This window comes from Eleutherodactylus coqui, chromosome 1 (genome assembly GCF_035609145.1).
Source record: "Eleutherodactylus coqui strain aEleCoq1 chromosome 1, aEleCoq1.hap1, whole genome shotgun sequence".
NCBI classification, from domain to species: domain Eukaryota; kingdom Metazoa; phylum Chordata; class Amphibia; order Anura; family Eleutherodactylidae; genus Eleutherodactylus; species Eleutherodactylus coqui.
In genome coordinates this window covers 40,979,814-41,002,146 of record NC_089837.1, presented here as the reverse complement: position 1 = coordinate 41,002,146, position 22,333 = coordinate 40,979,814, and the positions used below count along the sequence as shown (strand labels likewise).

The following is a 22,333-nucleotide window of genomic DNA, read 5'->3' as shown; positions in this document are numbered from 1 at the left end:
GATAAAAAATCATTGTTTACCCTGCAGCATTATTTCTGATAGGGTCAACTATATGAGTACGAGTAAATTACATTTAAGCCAATTATCTAAACATGGCTTTTCTCCCAGAGATAGAGCTTGGAAAAGACCGTACAACTTTTTACCAAAGCTCGGAAACAGCTCTGACCATAGAAACAATTACTAGTTATGGACGACTCCTCAAACATCTCTACAAGGATATGGTGTGGATAAGAATCTCCAGCATACGATACAGTGTGCGGCCTCCCTCACACAGATGTTTTTTTCAGCGTTTAGCGCTGCGCTCTCAGCATCGCTATAAACGCTGTCAGGGGCTCCCACTGTTACAATGCAGCCTCTCAGACAGCCACTCGATTGCGGAACTTTTTGAGCGGAGTTTGAGCGTTAGGTGCTCCTCATCAATTTAAAATGTGGCGCTTTCAGCCACCAGGCCTGAGGAAGAAAAATGCCGAGCTTTATTACAAAAAAATCCTGGATATTACTTTGTTTTTAGATTCTAGAGTTTTAGATTTTCAAATGGAAAATGCCGACATTGGTCGTGTTCACAGTGGTTACTTTTTGAGGTATCATAGTCATCTTTTTTAACGCACCATCACCCATCACAATCATGCGGTGCGTTAAAAAGCGCTGTCAGACACTTTACCCTGCGTTTAAAAATGCAGCTCGAAATCGCGGTAAATTGCAGCGGTTTCAGGCGGCATTTATCTGAACACGTGTGAGAGGGGGCTAACTGTATTCTTAGACCCCTGATGAAGCCATATCTGGTAGTAAGGTGTTGGATATTATTTTTTAGGGTCCAATTCATTTATTCTCCATTCTTCAGGCCATCCAAGAGGTTCTTCATCTATTTGTCCAGCACCTTCTCTCTTCCCGGTCTTTGTTAATCATGGCTGGCATGATAGAAGTAGAGAAACCTCCGGCCTTCTGTCTGTCTATTTATGAATATGTCCAGTATAATATGATGGAAGGAATTAATGCTGTTTGTCTCCTTTATCTTTTAGTCATTACTAATTAAAGTTAGTTTTTCATCTATTTTTTTCTCAGTGATCGCCATTGTTTGCCCATATCAGTGATTCCTGTATTCTGTATATATGGATGCTGCACAGTACCGCTCCTCTTGTCATATACATATATACTGCATAGTATATGTGTTTACATAATATATACTGTATATTTCCACCTCTCTGGTCCTCTATACTCGGTGTAAGTCTCCGCATCTGCTCTTCTGTATATATGGATGCTGCACAGTACCGCTCCACTTGTCGTATACATATATACTGCATAGTATATGTGTGTTTACATAATATATACTGTATATTTCCACCTCTCTGGTCCTCTATACTCGGTGTAAGTCTCCGCATCTGCTCTTCTGTATATATGGATGCTGCACAGTACCGCTCCACTTGTCGTATACATATATACTGCATAGTACCACCTCTTCTGACCCGTATATGTGTGTTTTTATACTGTATATTTCCACCTTTCTGGTCCCCTATACTCGGTGTAAGTCTCCACATCTGCTCTTCTGTATATATGGACACTACCCAGTACCACTATTTAGTCTCACGACGGGACTTCACAATGCCATCACAATTCTATAACGCTTTGATATAATCAGTATACCGATGGGAGGCTGCTCTATTAACGACTAAAAGACAAGACACATTTTCAAGTTTTAGCCGTGTACCATTTTAATAGCAGATTGTTCTATTCCTCTGTCAGCCTACATGAAGTTGCAAGATGATATAGGGCTTCCACATTGTGTAAAATAAATCTGTATGTTAAAATATATACATATATATATAATTATCTTATTTTGTTTTGGCCTTTAAAAAATATTCCTTCAGTTTCCCTTCATGATTTAGCTGATAGCGGATCTCCGATAAGGTTTGATTTCAAGTTGGCTCAGTTTTGGAATGTTTATGACTAGAGATGAGCGAACGTGCTCGGCCACGCCCCTTTTTCGCCCGAATACCGCGATTTCCGAGTACTTCCGTACTCGGGCGAAAAAATTCGGGGGGCGCCATGGCGGCACGGGGGGTAGCAGTGGGGAGTGGGGGGGAGAGGGAGAGAGAGAGGGCTCCCCCCTGTTCCCCGCTGCTACCCTCCGCACCGCCACGCCTCTCCCCGCCCCCCGGCGCCCCCCGAATCTTTTCACCCGAGTACTGAAGTACTCGAAAATGGCGGTACTCGGGTGCGTAAGTACTCGAAACGAGTACGTTCGCTCATCTCTATTTATGACCGAATGGCTTTTGCAGGTACCGCAGCCATGGGGGTATTTATTAAAGAAAGGGAAAACTATCCAACAAATTGGTATATGTATCACTGGGGAATTTGGACACCATTTTTGTTGACTTCGTATACTCAGGTAATTTAGACAAAATGCTGGCATCCAATTGGTAGCGCTGCAGAAGTATTGTTCCATCTCCCTTATTTGCAGACTAAAATCAGCATGCTGATTTAAAAAATGCAGGTAGTTTTCTTCTATCACAGGTATTTTCTTCTATCACATCAGGTATTTTCTCTACAGCTTATCTTAATACTTCTATTCAAGCCCGGGTTAAGTGAAGCACTAGTGTTCTCCTATTGGCCGAGAGTAAACCTCCCTCGAGTGGGGAGGGGTGGAGGATGACCTTGGCGACCGGTGACGGGATATTTGTCTAGGCTATTCAGTTACGTGTGTGACAATGTGGTGTGAAGTTGTGTGCTGCTCTACATAGTGAATTTATTTTTATTCATCCACTTCTTTCCTCACCATCAGATCATGTCTGCATCGGCTATTTCTCGTCATAACTGCCTAAACAGCCCTTTATTCCTTTTGCTATATTTGTGGCAGTTTCGCCATTTCCAGTCAAAGGGTGAACATCAGCACATGGTGTACAAGCAGTGTGTCGAGAGTTTACGGATGTGGACAAAGGGACCATGAGATAAGTTGCCATTTGGTATATCTATGGTTTGGTGAGAGCCAAGAGATCCTTCCAGGGACTGTTGTTTTGTATAGTGAAAACTTCAGGATAGAACAAGAAAAATAAATGTAGGATATAATATCCTAGTCTACCATCAGCTCTACGTCCTGCTCTACCATCAGCTCTACGTCCTGCTCTACCATCAGCTCTACGTCCTGCTCTACCATCAGCTCTACGTCCTGCTCTACCATCAGCTCTACGTCCTGCTCTACCATCAGCTCTACGTCCTGCTCTACCATCAGCTCTACGTCCTGCTCTACCATCAGCTCTACGTCCTGCTCTACCATCAGCTCTACGTCCTGCTCTACCATCAGCTCTACGTCCTGCTCTACCATCAGCTCTACGTCCTGCTCTACCATCAGCTCTACGTCCTGCTCTACCATCAGCTCCACGTCCGATGTCTCATTTAGCTGAATCCCAGTGCCAGTTTTCATTGAACTACCCTCTCTTAAAGAACGTGATTATGGTGAAGAACTAAGTGACAACAATGATGAAGATTTTGAAATTGAAGTTGACTTAGTTCTTAAGGGATTTGATGAGCATGAGCTGAATGATTTGGCATGAGATTTGGAACTATCAAAAAAGACTTCAAGACTGCATGGGACAAACCTGCTTGAAAAAGGCTGGAAGGTACTTTTGATCCAGAGAAATTGTATTTCTGTAATAGTTTAGAAGTGACAGTGGCTTTGTGTATTGCTATAACATACATGGTTTAACCCCTTTAGTGGCACGCCCAGAAAATCTCTGCGGCTTGCTGTACTGAAATGTGCTGAAGACTACCTAAACCTGCCACTGAAGGGGTTAATGGAGGAATTGGGAAATCCAATCTATAACTCAACTGAATGGTGACTATTCATCGATGGCTCAAAGTGGAGCTTCAACGGTGTCCTCCTTCCACAATAGCAATTTATTTAGTGCAGTCCCAATTCGCCATTCGGTTTTGCTTTGTGAAGAATATGGAGACATAAAGGCAGTCACAATATCACAAATACAATTGGATCATCTGTGTTGACCATAAAATGGTATGCTTCCATATTGGTCAGCAATGCGGATACACCAAGTACCCCAACTATCTGTGCATGTGGGACAGCGGAGCTCATGAGAAACATTGGGTGGAAAGGAATTGGCCTCCAGGATCTGACCCCAAACCTGGTGATCCAAACCTTCTACATGAGCCACTTGCTGGTAGACAGAACATTATATTCCCACCTCTACACATGAAGCCGGGTCTCATGAAACAATTCATTAAAGCGTTGCCAACTGAAGGAGACTGTTTCAAGGACCTCATTTGGGCATTTCATAGCCTGTCAACTGAAAAAATAGAAGCCGATGTGTTTGATGGTCCACAAATTCGGTAACTCATCAAAGATGAACATTTCATCGGGACAATGTCAGAACTCCAAAAGAATGCTTGGTTGTCATTCAGAGACATTGGCTACTACTTTACATAATTGATGTACAAAAACAGTATATCCTTTGCATGGCCAAGATATTTTTAAGCAAACATTATGTTCAGGTAATTTTTTTTTATGGTATGTACATTTTGTATGGTTTTTGAGAGAAATGCAGGGTATCCTATATTTTAAGAAGGAGATTTGCAAAACTGGCGTCAGTTTTGGATTCAAAAGCCAAAAGTTAGTAAAAACCAAGTGTAAGATCTAAGTCAACGAAAATTGTGTTCCCTAGTGATATATAGTCAAAAGTAGTTCCATTCTTTGAAGTCTACTGGCTTCTTTTTAAGTGTCTGTGTATGTTTTTTGATCATAGTCTTGCTGTAATATGAACCCCTGACCCAACTAGGTGTACACCAGAGGGTATTGCATGGAGTATCAAAACGCAGTGGATCCCTTTTTGCCCAGTGTGCCAGTCACCCTGCGGAAAATGCCAGATTGGATTCAGCAAAAGAGCCCAGACCATCACACTTCCTCCATGTTTGACATTTGGTGTCACGCGCACAAGAACCATCCTCTGATCTACTCAATCGCATACAAATATCCTGCGTGATGCATCAAAGATGTCAAATTTTGATTTATCAGTCCATTAGACCACTTTTCACCCTTCAATAGTCCACTGAAGGTGCTGCTTGGCCCAGGCATGTTTTTTTAAATTTTTTTTCTACTTTGTAATCTTAGTGGCTTTCTTACTGATACTCTAACTCTCAAACCTGAAGATAGAGGTCTTCTCTTCACAAATGAAATCCATATTTGTTTAATTTTTGCTGCATTAAGCTGTACTTGAAGATTTTGTGCTGTGAGGCGCCGATCACATAAACTGTTGACTCTCAAAAGCTTGTCATCTGATTTTTGTAGTGGCCTTCTGTCTGGCAGACATCATCTTGTCAGTTTCCAACTGCCTTTTGATGGAAGAGGAAACTGTACTGACTGCCACCTTGGCAATTTCCCTGTAGGACAGACCTACACTTCTTAGGGTTATAATTGTCTGTCTGTTGTTTTTGGTTAATTGCTGTTTTTCTTGCCACTATGATAGCAATGGGCTCCATCCTGAAGAACAAAGCTGTCTAAATCCTGCCCTAGAGGGTGTTGTAATGCAGTCTGTTCCAATACTGGCTATATAAAATCAGAAGGTTTGAAAGTAATCGACAAAAGTTGAGACACCTGTAGGAAAAGTTTACATCCAATTTCAAACCATAATTTGCTTTCTTTGCTGCAGAGCTGCTGTCCTTGATGTGTTTCCTGAAAAAATCTGCTTAGTTTAAATCATAAATTCAGACGATTGTTGCATTTTCAGGTTTAAATTTCATAAGAATTTTATGTTTTTACTTTTGACCTATTTCATGTTATTTTCTCAACTTGACTGTGTTAATGCCAAAATGAACTGGAAAAAGTGAGGTCTTCTAAAATGTTTGACCAGTAGTGAAGGAATATAGTATCTGCAGCATGTAGAAAACATTGTTCCTCAGACACTCAGCCTTAAAGGAGGGAAGAGGGAGCTTCAGGGCTGAAGAAGAAAACCAGCAGACAATTTATTAAGGAAATTTCGTAGAGTGTAATTTTAATTTCCAAATAAGTTCCAAAATCCTAAGTTGGTCTCTATGCAGCATGGTGACCCGACAGCCAGAACCCCTGGAGATAAGACAGCAGATGAGAGATGGAGCAGGGGGGTAACGGGAAACAGAATGCCGGCTGGACTACCGGCTCAGACTTGGTGAAGAGGAAATAAAAAACTGAAAACGATAGTGACGGTGGCACTTAAGCAGTAAAAAATGAAACTGAATGGAAGCTGGCTGTAATCCAGGTAACCATGATACTACAGAAAGGAGAAATCGCAGACTAAGAAGTGGAGGTAGGGGCAGAAGGTAGAAGTCGATAGGAGCAGATGGCAACTAGACTAAATTTTTTTGTGTAAGATAGGAGTGCAGAGTTTCTTTCTATACTGAGTATCAATGGAATATGACATAAATGAGAATGTGGGTACTTTTTTTGACACTCACACCTACTAAATGTGCAAACCAGGGATCCGCAGCAGATACATCCTAGGGGACAATATATGAAGAGGCGGCCACACATGTACAGCTCTCTGTTCACATCTATGGGAGTTATGGAAACGGCTTGGGCAGCAACCTAGATATTTATGGCAAACCCCCAGAATCCATATAGTGGTGAACCTGTTTCTCTCAGTGATCCATAAGTGAGGAGCTGTAGTTTACAAATGATGAGGTATGCAATAGGATTTAGAGCCTCTCTGTTTTTTGTTTTTTAATAAAAGGTGCAGAGTATTAGACCCCTCCTGGCGATCCAATTTTTTTCATCCAAATTGGTCCTTCCCATGAATAAGCCACCAAGGATGAGGAAGGATGGGAATGAAGTTACCAAAAGAATATTAAACATCGCCTTAGAGATCATCTACCTGCTGACTGGAGAGGTAAGCTTTTCAATGTTTCTATGATATTTTTGTATTATGTAACAAGTCAAATGAAGGGAACAGCAAATCCATTCTAGGAAGTAATCGGGACAATCCAGTGTCCTGTATAACGGCTTCTAGACCTTCCAAGTGAGAGAACTAAAGAAAAAGTGGTCGGTTCTGTATGGTGGTAACCAATGATCTAATAGTAATGTTGTAGGGGCAATGAAAATGGGAAGTCGGCTCCTTGTAATGAGGAGGGAAGGGCAGCCAGGAATCAGAAGGATCACATGGCCAGAGATTGACCTGGAGATTTGGTCTATCTGGCCTGTAATTATCTTACTTCCCTTTTACTCATCCCTTAGGATAGATGTATGTTTATCTTATTGCTGGCAGGTAAATAGAAGGCTGGTGGATGGGGTGTATATCTCGCCCAAACGCTTAGCCTGGTTCAGGTAGGGATCCAGTCCAGGACTTTCTTGTAGGTCCCAATGAACTCAGCTGAAAACACTGAGCTGATTACTGGGACATTAAAGACTGTAAGGCCATGGAGTTCTAGTCAGAGCCCGGAAGTGAGTGCAACTACTGTGGGTTCCTGATCAACATTTCCTGCAAACTAGTCTTGGGCAAGAAGAACCTTGCTGGGTCAGGGTTTATTTTGTGTTCAGTTTTTTAATAAGCTCATGTGCTGCCAGTAGCTGCAGTTATTTGGGGGGGCACCTTGTTATTTCTGAAATTTAAGAAAAATATAAAGCAACTTGAACTATTATCTTGTTTAAGTGATCCTCTGAGACTTCTTCCACCTCACTTCCCTATGCAGACATTGCTACATATGGTGGTCGGATTCAGGCAATCTGGGTTGCTAGGGAAAAAAGCATGTCAATGCTAGATTAATAAAGTCTACAAGCCTGCTGATGTTTTGGGTGAAACCTACTATTTTCATATAGTCATCATCCCCTGTTATGGTGAAACTTATCAAACAGTTGGTGCGAGCAAGTATTCAGCAGCAACAAGCATTTGATCAATGCCAGACAAACAGCCAGCAGCAGGAACAGATTACCCTGCTAAAAGAAGCACTTCTGGCCCCCCTGAGAGAAGAGAGGAAGGGGCCCCCGCAGCAGTTAGTCCAAGAGAGGCTGTGCAACGGTCCCTGCAAAAGATGACCGCTGAGGATGATGTCGAGGCCTATCTGATCGTGTTTGAGAGGGCTGCAAAGAGAGAAAAACTTCCCGAAGCTGAATGGGTGGAGGTTGTCTCACTATACCTTATTGCTGAACCTCAAAAAGCATACCATGACCTCAGCAAGCATGAGGTAAAGGAGTATGCAAGATTAATGCTGAAATACTTGCTTGTCTGGGGGTCACTGTGGCTGTTCGTGCGCAAAGGATACACAACTGGAGCCACAGGATTGACCGCCCTTCTATGTCCTAAATGTTTGACCTGGTCAAGAAATGGCTGAAACCCACACGAAAGTGTGATGCAGGACCAGACAGCTGACACACATGGGGCAAGATTCACAGCTTTTTTTCTTTTCTTATAAATTCCAGGCCAGAAGAACCTCTGCAGGACTCGGTCTTGCATCTTATCAGTCCCCAAGTGCATGATTATGTGCCATGTCTAGAACCTTAAAGGGGTGGTCTCGCGAAACAAAGTGGGGTTATACACTTCCGTATGGCCATATTAATACACTTTGTAATGTACATCGTGCATTAAATATGACCCATACAGAAGTTATTCCACTTACCTGCTCCGTTGCTAGCGTCCTCGTCTCCATGGTTCCGTCTAAATTCGCCGGCAGCTTGCTTTTTTAGACGCGCTTGCGCAGTCCGGTCTTCTCCATTCAGCACGAGCCGCTTCAGTGTGCTCCCCGCTACAGCTGTTCTGCGCATGCGCAGACGAGCTGTCACTGCTCGGGAGCGCGCTGGAGCGGCCATTCTGTACCTTCCTCTGTTAGAGGAAGGTGCAGAGCTGCCGAGCTGTCCGGAGAAGCCGCCCAGCTGTCCCGCCATCCAGCTGTCCTGGTAAGTGATGGGCCGGGGGGGCTGCCGCTGCGCCGGGGGGGGGGGCTGTCGCTGCGCCGGGGGGGGCTGTCGCTGCGCCGGGGGAACTAGCGCTGGGCCGGGGGTGGCTGCCGCTGTGATGGGGGAACTAGCGCTAGGCCGGGGGGGCTGCCGCTGTGATGGGGGAACTAGCGCTAGGCCGGGGGGGGCTGCCGCTGTGATGGGGGAACTAGCGCTAGGCCGGGGGGGCTGCCGCTGTGATGGGGGGGGGCTGTCGCTGCGCCGGGGGGGCTGCCGCTATGATGGGGGAACTAGCGCTAGGCCGGGGGGGCTGCCGCTGTGATGGGGGGGGGGCTGTCGCTGGGCCGGGGGAACTAGCGCTGGGCCGGGGGGGGCTGTCGCTGGGCCGGGGGGGCTGCCGCTGTGATGGGGGAACTAGCGCTGGGCCGGGGGGGGGCTGCCGCTGTGATGGGGGGGGGGGGGGGGCTGTGCCGGTTACCTTCTGCCTGGCGGTGGGTGACAGGTCGGCCGTGTTCACTCCAGGGGTCCGGTCGGCGGCTGCGGGGCGTCTGGTTGCCATGGAGACACAGCTGGTAGCGTCTCGGGAGCGCGCACGTCGGGCTACAGCAAGCGATGCGAAAAGAGCTGGTGGCCATCTTGGGAAAAAGTTTTATAAGTTGCTGGAACGGTAAGTAGAAACCAGCTAGGAAAGTAATTTACGGGGGTAATTAGTAATGTATGTTTAATTAGGGGGACTGGGCAAAAAAAAAATTCACTGCTTCCTCGAGACAACCCCTTTAAGTCTATATGGTTTTTGTACGACCAGCTGCTCAACAGTTTCCCCGTTATTTTTAGTTATTCTACATAACAAATTACCATTCTTGGAAAAATGGGAAAATTGTTGGTCAGCAGCGGGTCCTGCAGTACGCCATTTATGACCACAACATACTTTTATGCATTTAAGAAAGTGGGATCTCTCAACTGTGCGGTACCAAAGTTTTCAGGTGAGCCCTCCAAATCATTCCCCCCCTCTGCAGAGGATAAGGAGGATCTTCTCTCAACAAAACATGCAAAAGAAAATCAGTACATCCTACATTTTGTCACTGGGGGCGACACCAGACTCTTTAGCAGGAGACGTTGCTCTTCCCCACAAGTTCCAGAATACAGTGAAGTTATGCCTTAACCCCTTAGTGACGGAGCTTTTTTGCTTTTTTCCATTTTTGTTTTTTCCTACTCCCTTTTAAAAAATCGTAGCTCCTTTATTTATCCATCGACGTCGCTGTATGTGGGCTTGTTTTTTGCGGGATGAGTTGTATTTTTCAATGGCACTATTTATTGTACCATATAATTTACTGAAAAACTTTTTAAAAATTCTTAGCGGAGAGAAATGGAAAAAAAACGACATTCTACCATCTTTCGGTGCGTCCTGTTTCTACAGCACACAAATTGCAACAAAAGCGACCTGATATTTTTATTCTATGGGTCAGTACGATTGCTACGATACCAAACCTGTATAGTATTTTTTTTTTTTTTTGCTGTAGTACTTTTATTTATTTATTTTTTAAGATATTTAATTTTTTTCAATTATTTTCTGCAGTCATTTTGTGCGCGCAATACCTTTTTTTTATTTTTTCGTCAACGTAGTTGAGCAAGGGCTCATTTTTTGCGGGATGTCCTAAAGTTTCCAATTAGTATCAATTTGGAATACATACGACTTTTTGATCGCTTTTTATTGCGTTTTTTCTGGGAGACAGGGTAACTAAAAAGTGTATTTCTGGCGTCCTTTATTTTTTTTTTTCAGACGATTTTCACCGTGCGGGAAAAATAATGCACTACTTTGATAGATCGGACTTTTACGGATGCGGCGATATCAAATACATATTTTTATTTTATGATTTTGATTTTTTAATAATGGATATGGCAAAAGGGGGGTGATTTAAACTTTGATAACTTTTATTTTTTTTAACAATTAAAAAAACTTAATTGATTATTTTTTACATTACTTTGAAGTCTCCCTGGGGGACTTTAACATGCGATGCTTTGATCGCTCCTCCAGTATGACGTAATGCTATAGCATTACGTCATACTGCTTTTTTACAGGCAGTCTTTCAAGCCACCCTGGGTGGATGGCTTGATAGGCAGTCTGCTAAGGCAGCCCTGGGGCCATTCATTAGGCCCCCGGCTGCCATGACACCTGCACGGATCCCCCGATCTCACCGCGGGGGGGCCGTGCGGGACCCCCGAACAGCGTTCGGGGGATTTAAATGCCGCTGTCAGAATTGACAGCATTTAAAGGGTTAATAGCCGCGATCGGCCGAACGGCCGAGCACGGCTATTGCCCGCGAGTGTCAGCTGTAATAAACAGCTGATGCCCGCGCTGTATGGAGGGAGATAGCGCCGCTACCTCCCTCCATACACGTCCTGCAACAGCAGGACGTAGTTTTACGATAGGGCTGTCACTAAGGGGTTAATATCATACAGCGCCTCAAATTCTTAACTACACCTACTTTATAGGACACAGTTCCCGACATTGTTTCTATGGAAGCAAAAGCTACATCATACACCTTTGTATCACTGTGGATACACATCAAACTTGAGTGTTTCTCTGGTGAATAGCCTTCAATTACCAGGCTGGCGTGGATCAAAGTGACCAAACTTTACACATCTGTAGCTCAGACTCTAGGCCTGGTGAGGCAGTACAAACTGGCTCTGAAAACAAGGAGCGGTGCAAAGCTGTTTCACATTCCATAGGCTCAGTGGTTAAGGGGTAATAGGCCAAGACATGACCCAACTCCTGGCACCTCAACTGCTTTGGTCTCCTTTGCAAAGAGTTCTTTCTAGAGCTGACATGACCTTTGTGCTCCTCAAACCTCAGCGCAGGTGGTACCACCACAGAAGCCGTAGCCTCTTTTCCGGCATGCCTCAACCCTCCCCCAGCCCCATGGATAGCAGTTTCTTACTCGTAGTAGGCTGAATACTCCTAGAGTAGGTAGGGGCATCCGGTGTATCATGGAGATAGTCCTCAGTGGTAAGGCATCTATCGACAAGGTCAACCAGCTGGTTGGTGTCTTTGGGATCTCCATGACCGACCCAGCGCTGCAGCTCTACAGGGAGGGCACGTATGAAACTATCGACCAACACCTTTGGACTGGAGTACTTTGGTCCACTCCAGCCTGGTAATTGAAGGCTATTCACCAGAGAAACGCCTCAGTGTGATGTGTATCCATGGTGATACAAAGGTGTGTCCTGTACCTTTTGCTTCTATAGAGACAATGTCGGGAACTGTGTCCTATGAAGTACGCATAGTTAAGAATTTGAATTGGTCTATGGTCGTCACCCAAGGGGGCTGCTAGACATAGCCAAGGAAACATGGGAAACTAAGTAGACTGTCTATAAAAGTATTATTGAGCATGTGGAACAAATGCAGGACTTCATTGTGACGGTAATGCCTATTGTTAGAAAACATCTGCAGACGGCACAAGAGGCCCACGGCAGGCTGTATAATCAGTCTGCCAAGATTAGAAATCTTTACCCTGGGGACCGCGTCCTGATCTTGGTGCCCACAGTCCAAAGTAAATTTCTCACTAAGTGGCAAGGTCCCCATAAGGTCATAGAGAAAGTTGGGGACATAAATTTATAAAGTACACCAGCTGGGCAAAAGAAAGCCATACCAGAATTACCATGTCAATTTAATTAAAGAAAGATAGAGAATCTTTAGGGGCCTTGAGGGCTAGGAAGGTAAACCTGCAGCCACCTGTTCCTGTTGTCAGAATAGATGATACCGTCTTAGTACGCCAACAGCAAGAGGCTAAGGAAACAAATACATGTTCTCTTACCTACCGGATTATAGCCATGTCATAAAGCATGACATAATAATCGAACCTGGGGTAAAGGTAAATCTCAAACCATACAGGATACTGGAAGTACATAGAGATGCAGTTTCTACCGAGGTTAAATGCATGATGAAGTTTAGGATAATAGAGGAGTCAAAAAGTGAGTGGTCAAGCCCAATTGTATTGATTCCTAAACCAAATGGCACTTTTTGTAACGGCTTAAGAAAGTTAATCAAAATCTCCAAGTTCGATGCTTACTCCATACTAAAAGTCGATAAGCTGATTGAGAGACTGGGTTATGCCAGACTCATTACCACTCTTGATCTCACAAAAGGATATTGGAAAATGGCTTTAACTGACCGAGCAAAAGATAAAACCGCTTTCTCCACCCCAGAGGGATTGTTTTCATACAAAAACATGCCGTTTGGTTTACATGGGTCAGCGGCTACCTTTTCAAAGGATGATGAACCAAATTTTGAGGCCACGTCATGCCTGTTCCATGGCATATCTGGATGATGTGGTTATTTACAGTTCAGATAAAGAAAGTCACCTTGGAAAGATACAGGCTGTCGTGAATGCCATAGGGGATGCAGACTAGAGATGAGCGAGCACGCTCGGTAAGGTCAGTTACTCAAGCAAGCATCGCTCTTCTGGAGTAACTGCCTTCTTGTACGAGCGTGCTTGGGGGGCGGCGGGGAGGGGAGTGAGAGAGATCTCTCTCCCCTCCGCTACCCCCGTTCACCCCAGCCGCCCCATTTTAGAACGTAAATGTTTGGCAGTGAAGTGGGCATTGGAAATCCTAAAACATTATCTTCTCGGAAGAGAGTATAAGCTGGTATTGGTCCGTGCCACCTTGACATGGATGAAATAGAATAAAAATGCTAGAGTAACAGGATGGCTTTTGTCACTTCAGAACTTCAAGTTTGCCCTCCAATATCAATCAGGTAAGTCTCAGGGTAATGATGCCTTGTCAAGGGTACACTGATGGGTAAAGTTGGGGGTAAAGGTTGGGGGTTATGTGGATAGGTAAATGGGAGGCTGTTGTATGGGGTGCATACCTCACCCAGACACTTGGCCTGGGTGAGGTAGGGATCTAGTCCAGGACTTTCTTGTGGGTCCCAGTGAGCTCAGCTGAAAACACTGAGCTGATTACTGGGATATAAAAGACATGCAGTCCTGATCAGAGCCTGGATGAGAGAGTAACTATTGTGGGTTACTGATCAACATTTGCTGTAAGCTAGACTTGGGTGAGCATCTGTGAGTTTGTCGACCCCCACCCTCCATATGCAGACATTGCTACATTAGGTACACTTAAAGGGCAACTCTTGTGTGTTTTTTTCATTCAATATTTAACTAGTATAACCTGTTCTAATTATTCCTTTCCTAACATTGCCCTCTTCAATTGGGTCTTGTAATCTCATTGTGACCGCCTGGGAATTACTTGTCTCACTGTGACTCCTACAAAGAACAGACTTGGGTCTTTCCGTATTCCTAAATTATGAAATTATCTTGTCTGTACCGCACAGGCTCTTTGCAAGGGGATATGAACTCCCACTGCTGATTATTTAGAGGTTCCTATTTCACAGTTATGGTAAACAAGATGGCAGCTCATCTCCCTGACTGTAGTCCGTTGCTTTATTTAGGTGAATATAAGGGGTAATGATAATTTCACCAGACAGAGATGGTACTGGCTGTAGCTGGTCATGTGATGTTTCACTGATGCATCATGTCACTGCTAACACAGCATAGAGAAAGAGAAAGCAAGGAGAAATCTAAAAATGCAGATAGTGTCTGATAAGTATCAGACAGGAAGCTACACTGCATGGAAGTAACCACAATGTACAGAGGAGATGCCCAGAGTGAGAGAGAGAAACAGGTGAGGAGCAGAGAAATAAAATGTGTTTTTTTCACTGGAGTGCCCCTTTTTAACCCCTTAGTGACCAAGCCTGTTTGCACCTTAATCTCCAGGCCAAATTTTGGAAATCTGATGTGTCACTTTAGCATAGAATAACTCCGTTAAGGTTTTGCATATCCCAAGTGATTCTGACATACTAGCCGGGAGCAGGGAGTTTTTAAATTTCCCAGGCCTCCCGGCCCTCTGCGCGTGATGTAATGCCGTCTGGCGCGCATGAGCAGATACTGGTGTCAGGTCCTGCAGGTTCAGAACGCCGGGGCACATCTTGAAGAATTGGAGTGAGTATTCTCAGCTCCCCTTATAGATCCGATCCGTAAGGGGAGCTGAAACTTTAACTTTTATTTACTTTCTATTGAGTTTAATTCAAATTGGATACCGGCGATCAAGTGACCGTGGGTGGGGTCCCGTGGCCCAGGATGACAGCTCCAGGATGTCGGCTACCTCCGTAAAGAGCCTGCAGGATTTTAATCCCCAGAGGAAGCATGTTTTTACGTCCTTGGGGATTAAAGCCCAGCAGGCCAGGACTTTAAAAAAAAAAAACACTATGGGGTGATCACTAAGGGGTTAAATTCACTTGCTTTTGATTTTCCAACGACCTGCACTAGAAGTTTGCTCAAAGCGTCTAATACTCTTTCAGTAAAATGATATTTTCTGCCATTGCTTTTGATCTTCCCTCCCATTAATGTCAGATTGGGCCCCTTGTTCATGGGGTTAGTGTCTTCCCTCCTGTAACATACAATATATGAAGGTTTCCATCATGTTCTCTCCTTTACCTTCTCTCTTTGGGGAACAAATCTCACTGTAATAATGATCTATAATGACGGGGACCAACAACAAGGTGCTGATCACTGCAGAAGGATAACGCTTTACCAATATGCTGCTTTATTAGAAATATATAATAACATTACAGAACTAAACACAGTATTCCAGATGTGGTCTCACCAAAGTTCTATACAGCAGGATCACAATCCCTCACTTTCTACTGAAGGAGGAATACTGGATTCAGTCCTCTACATGTCTCTCTCCATACACAGGATTACACAATAACTAAGAAGACATCGGGTCACGGTACGACTCCCAACAGCCATCTCCATGAGTCAGGAGGATGGAGCAGCAGCCAGAGCCCCATCACAGAGGCTCCTCCTCACTTACCGATACATGAGCAGAAGATCCTAGAACTCACCAACAAGATCACTGAGCTGCTGACTGGAGAGGTGACACTGCTAGCAATGCTGGGTAATTATACAGTAACAGCACTAGAGGAGTCTGGGTAATGACGTTATCATTGTGTTGTCAGGTTCCTATAAGGTGTCAGGATGTCGCTGTCTATTTCTCCATAGAAGAGTGGAAGTATTTCGACACTCACAAGGATCTGTACAAGGATGTCATGATGGAGAACCTCCAGCCTCCGTTATCACAAGGTAAGGAGAGAAATACAAGATATAGTATATATAACACTATTTATATTTATTTTTTGCAACGTCTCGTTCCCACATACTATGGGCACAGGTAGCTGTCTTGAGGCCCTGATACCATCTTGTGCAGTGCATTTCCATGTGAGCAGTATGACATTTAATTTAGGATCTCACCAATTTAGGCTCTTTCGTATCACTTTAGAGCCCTATCTTCGCTATATGTGTCAAACATATCCATATCGCTTCATCAGCTAATAAATGCCAAAGATGTGACCGCCACAGCAACAAACACAGGTGCGCTACCCGTAGGACTTGATGTCCAATATCACTTAATTGTGGACTTTCACTAACCCCATGTTGAGTCCCGTTTTTTTTTAAAGTTCACCACAATTTGTGGGGCCCATTGTTTTGAATAGAAGAACGTTGGATTTTGGAAAAAGAACTGGCACCCATACTCATCTGTAATAACAATGGAAAAAAATCATGCTATAGTATTACGTCATACTGCAGGAGCGATCAAAGCATCGCAAGTTGTGGTCCCCTAGGAGGACTAAAAGAAAATGTAAAAATAAGAACAATAAAGTTTTACTAATCTATATATATATAATTGTGTGTGTGTGTCTGTCTGTCTGTCTGTCTGTCTGTCTGTCTGTCTGTCTGTCTGTCTGTCTGTCTGTCTGTCTGTTTGTCCTTTTATGCGCTACTACACCATTCATCCGATCGCCATGAAACTTTGGGAAGTTGTTGGGTACACTGCTGGGAAGATTACAGGCATAGTACAACTATGCTATGATAAATGGCGCGCGTGCGAGCGTCGTCGACAGTTACGCACCCCCCCCCCCCAGGTAGATCGTTGGATTTCCATCATTGCCACTAATTCTCTCACTTCTCGAAAGCGTAGAAACATGAAATTTAGCATGAGCATTGATTATGTCATAAATAGGAAAAGTTAATGGGTCCCAACTCCATTTTTTAATTCTAAGCGCAAAATAATTAGCGTCCAAATTTTACGTACGGAATCTAATTCTCTCCCTTCCCGATGTAATTTGGCACGAGCATTGATAATATAAATAGGAAAAGTTAATGAGTCCCAACCCAATTATTCAATTCTAAGCGCCAAAGAATTAGCGTCCAAATTTTCCGTACGGAATCTAATTCTCTTACTTCCCAAAGTCATAGAAACTTGAAATTTAGCACGAGCATTGATTGTCATAAATAGGAAAAGTTCAAGGGTCCCAACTCGATTATTCAATTCTAAGCGCCAAAGAATTAGCGTCCAAATTGTACGTACGGAATCTAATTCTCTCACTTCCCGGTGTCATAGAAACTTGAAATTTGGCACAAGCATTGATTATGTCATAAATAGGAAAAGCTAATGGGTCCCAACTCGATTATTAAATTCTAAGCGCAAAAGAATTAGCGTCCAAATTTTATGTAAGAAATCTAATTCTCTCACTTCCTGATGTCATCTATATATAAAAACGAATGCATGTATGTCTGTCTTCGCAGCAACGCGCGACGGGTAAGCTAGTTATTAATAAAAAGTAATAGTTCAAAATACCCCCTTTTGCCATATTTGCAATAAAAGAATCTAAATAATAAAGCAAAAATACATATTCGGTATTGCTGCATCTGTAAAAGTCCGATCTATCAAAGTAATGCATTATTTACCACGTGTAAGCCATGTACCGGGGTGAGCTCCCCAGGATACAGTGAAGTCACTGACAAGGAAAACGTCTCCGACACCAGTTCAGGCGCAAATCAAATGTTACTACAGCACTGTGGCCCACGTGACCACAAACAATAGGTAACCCAACAAAACTCACATACACTCAGCCAGATGGCTGAGGCCCTTGTGCTGTACTCCCCAAATGGGCGCTTTGAAAATAGACTATGCTTTTATCTAATGGGCAGGCCTCAGTAAACCGGCCCCTTGTTACCTATTAATACCGCTACTCAGGAACAAAGGAAAGGGAGAGTGATCTGAGTACCGGCGGTGCAGCACAACAGCTTACAAACCTAACCACACTGACTCTATCCCCCCAGACCCAATACAATAAGGGACATGTATAAAGAACAGCGGCTATATAACCAGGTGAATGTTCTCCAGAACCTTCTTAGTGACTGCTGGATGTGGCTTGCCAGCCACTACGCCGCTCCCGCTGAAGTGTGGCCTGACACGGTCCATAACGCTACCTAGTCTAACTACAGGCCAAACGCAGTCCCGAGTAACTTGGCGCCAAAATATGGTGTCTTGCGTGCATGTAGACCGGTCTGCTGTATGATCAGCCAAAAAGTCTAGACGGATGAGGGGCTCCTCCAGAAAAGTGTGCGGTACCGCAGAGAGCCGTTACTCACTTCCTCAACGGCATCCAGTATTGTCCACACAATAGCCAGTCTCGCTCCGGTTGTTCAGCAACATCCCCAGCAGCAAGTCTTCTCCCATACAGCGGGCATCTGGTCAAAATCTGAATCCGCTCCGCTGCAGCTCCAGTCCCCTCAGGACACGACCTCCTTCCCTCTTCCGTAGCTCCACTCAGATGCCTCCCTGGACCAACTGTCACCTCACAATGTACGGACGCTTTTTAATTTTCTCTCCTCCTGTGCGGACCCTGTAACCAGGCAATGGGTGCTCCAATCACAGGCTACCATGGTCCTGTTACCTCACAGCTTGACCATAATCTTTTCTGTTGAACAGCGACCTCTTGTGGACAAATAATAAAACACACAGCAGAGGACTGTATACAGTAACAAGAACAATGTACACATATTGGAGGCTGTCTCACCCCCTCACACGCACACAGTGAACGTCATCTGAAAAAAAAAATGTTAGAAATGCGCTTTTTTGGTCACCATGTCTCCAAAAAAAAAGTAATAAAAAGCGATCTAAAAGTTGTATGTACGCAATAATGGTAGCAATGGAAGCTACAGGTCGTACCGCACAAAATGAGCCCAAACACAACTATGTCGACGGAAAAATTAAAAAGTTATTGTGCGCATAAGATGGCAGCAAAAAATAATTTTTAAAAAATTAAATATCGTTAAGTAGTACAGCAATAAAATTTTAAAAAACTATACAAGTTTGGTATCGTAATCGTACCGACCCACAGAATAAAGTTATCATGTTATTTTTGTTGCAGTTTGTGCGCCATAAAAACAAGACCCACCGAAAGATGGCGAAATGTCATTTTTTTCCCACTTCTCTCCACTTAGAATTCTTAAAGTTTTTCAGTACATTATATGGTACATTAAATAGCACCATTGAAAAATACAACTTGTGCCGCAAAAAACAACAAGCCCTCCGACAGCGACGTTGATGGGTAAATGAAGGAGTTAATATTTTTTTAAAGTTGGAGAGGAAAAAAGAAAATTGGAAAAACAAACTAAAAAGCTCCCTCACTATGGGGTTAATGTAGGACCCCCTTTCCCATTACACAGCTTGAACCGCGCGTAACAATTTAAATTTTTTTCGTGTGTTCCTTTTTTTTTTTTTTCCTTTTTAGTTTTTTTTTTTTTTTTTTTTTTCCTGTAGGGGACTTGAAGCTGCGATCCTATCACCTGAATTAAATTTGTTGTCATTGATGCATTTAATGGTGTTGGACAAACTATTCTAAAGCTGGAAACTCGCATGCAGTTTTGGAGACAATTGTTAATGGAAATTTTTACTGTGAAGAAAAAAAAAAGCCAGAAGTAGATTTAATGGGAAATATATAAACACTCCTTTTACATTTTCTTCCTGGGTATAATTCTAGCTTTGGCTTGAAATACTGTATCAAAAACTGCAGGTGTTTTTCCAGCCAGGTAACTATTTTATATATTTGGCTACTTTTTGCAGCTGAAAAAAAAAATCACTAAATCCACATTTAATCCTAACAGAAAAACCCATTGAGGACTTTGATGGAAACTTCATGTCATCGCTAAATTATAAAGCAGAAGAGGGAGATATTGTGCAGCACTCTCCAGGAGATAATCCGCATAATCACAAGGAACCTTCTTCTGATCGATCTCAGAGTTTTACTGCAAGTACAGGTCACATCGGGGGTAAAATCTTTCAACATGGAAAACTGTTTGCAAAAAGCTCAGGTCTTCTTAGACACAAAAGAACTTGCACAGATGAGAAACCATATTCATGTTCAGAATGTGGGAATTGTTTTAAAAAGAAATCAAACCTCGTTAGCCATGAGAGGATTCACACAGGAGAGAAGTTGTTTTCGTGTTCAGAATGTGGGAAGGGTTTTACAAAAAAAGTAAGTCTTCTTGGACATGAAAGAATTCACACAGGAGAGAAACCTTTCTCATGTTCAGAATGTGGGAAGGGTTTTAAGCTGAAAACTGCACTTGTTAGACATCAGAGAATTCACACAGGAGAGAAGCCCTTTACATGTTCAGAATGTGGGAAGAGTTTTACGAATAAAGTAAATCTTCTTGGACATCAGAGAATTCACACAGGAGAGAAGCCATATTCATGTTCAGAATGTGGGAAATGTTTTAAGCTGAAAACCTCTGTTGTTAGACATCAGAGAATTCACACAGGGGAGTCATTTGCATGTACTGAATGTGGGAAATGTTTTACCCATAAATCAGATCTTACTAGACATCAGAAAATTCACACAGGAGAGAAGCCATATTCATGTTCAGTATGTGGGAAATGTTTTATGGATAGAGCAGACCTTCTTATACATCAGAGACGTCACACAGGAGAGAAGCCATATTCATGTTCAGTATGTGGGAAATGTTTTGTGAAGAAATCAGGTCTTGTTATACATCAGAAAACTCACACATGGGATAAGCCATTTTCATGTTCAGAATGTGGGAAATGTTTTACACATAAAGCACATCTTCTTACACATCAGAGACTTCACACAGGGGAGAAGCCATATTCATGTTCAGTATGTGGGAAATGTTTTACAAATAAATCAGTACTTGTTAGACATCAGAGAACTCACACAGAAGAAAAGTCATTTTCATGTTCAGAATGTGGGAAGCGTTTTGCGGGTAGAACATATCTTCTTGCCCATCAGAGACTTCACACAGGAGAGAAGAAATATTCATGTTCCGAATGTGGGAAATGCTTTGCACATAAAGCAGTTCTTGTTAAACATCAGAGAATTCACACAGGGGAGAAACCATATTCATGTTCAGAATGTGGGAAATGTTTTACACAAAAAACAAATCTTGTTATACATCAGAGAACCCACACAAGAGTGAAGGCATTTTAATGCTCAAAACACGGGAAATGTTTTACTACTAATGCCAAACATGGGCTCATCATAGATCTCACAAGTGAAGGAGCCATTTTGATGTTCTTTATGTGAAATTTGTTTTAAAGGAATCATATTTTGAAAACTCATATGAGAGATTTCATGGAGGAAAATCAATATTCCTATTTGAAATGGTTTAAAAAAACAAATAAAACATTGAATGCATCAGGTCATTCACAGATGTTGCACAGACAGTAAGAGGGGTTTTTTTGCATAGAATTAGCCTGGATTTTCCAAACCTTTAAAATTCTAGTTACCCTGATGTCAACTGTAATCTGGATCTATGATGTATTGTGGGTATAAAGCGCCTTTTAGATAAAATGAAAAATGCATGATTCTCGTTTTGCCTGAGCGAACTGTTATATAAAGTATGTCAATTTCATCATAAATACATTATTAAGAATAAAAACAATATTGGGGGGAGGAGAATTATAAAAAGAATGACAAGGAGAACATACAAAAACATGATAGGAGTGAAAGCATGAATATATATATATATATATATATATATATATATATATATATATATATATATATATATATATATATATATATATATATATATATATATATAAACAATCTAAAAATTTATGTTCAAAGTTATTATGGGGACAGGTATAATAATGGTATAATTACCATCGCTCTGCATTATCTATCATGTCTCATATAGTCGATTTTTCTTTCTAAAAATACATATAAGAATTCAATTATACAGTAGCACCTCAACTAACGTCATTAATCCGTCCCGAAGCAATGGACTTTAGTAAAAATCAATGTTAGTTGAGGACATTATTTCCATAGGAATTAATGTAAATCCAATTAATTGGTTCTAGACATTCCAAAAAACACACCAAACCCCATTCAATAGAGAATATCTGGTCTTTAATACCAAAAACAATAACAATACTGTAAAGCATAAATTAACATTTAACAGGTTTTTGGACATTTTGCATACAGTGCTTTGACATAGGACTACAAGGACATCGTTATAGCAGTACGTATCACTGTGTTATCTGTGGTTTGACATAGGATTGCAGGGACATCATTAGCAGTATGTATCACTG

The 22,333-nt window shown here is 42.6% G+C and overlaps 1 protein-coding gene across 1 annotated transcript in view; it reads left to right on the top strand.

Annotated features, from left to right (window-relative positions):
* Positions 1–21,502, top strand: part of LOC136608043 (oocyte zinc finger protein XlCOF7.1-like) — a 63,075-nt gene extending 41,573 nt beyond the window's left edge. Inside the window, exons 2-5 of the mRNA XM_066589081.1 lie at positions 6,711–6,866; positions 15,628–15,807; positions 15,891–16,014; positions 19,885–21,502. Of these exons, the coding sequence (XP_066445178.1) occupies positions 6,771–6,866; positions 15,628–15,807; positions 15,891–16,014; positions 19,885–21,227 (1,743 nt within the window). The 5' untranslated portion in view covers positions 6,711–6,770 and the 3' untranslated portion in view covers positions 21,228–21,502. The remainder of the gene's footprint in view (positions 1–6,710; positions 6,867–15,627; positions 15,808–15,890; positions 16,015–19,884) is intronic.
* The last annotated feature ends 831 nt before the right edge of the window (positions 21,503–22,333 follow it).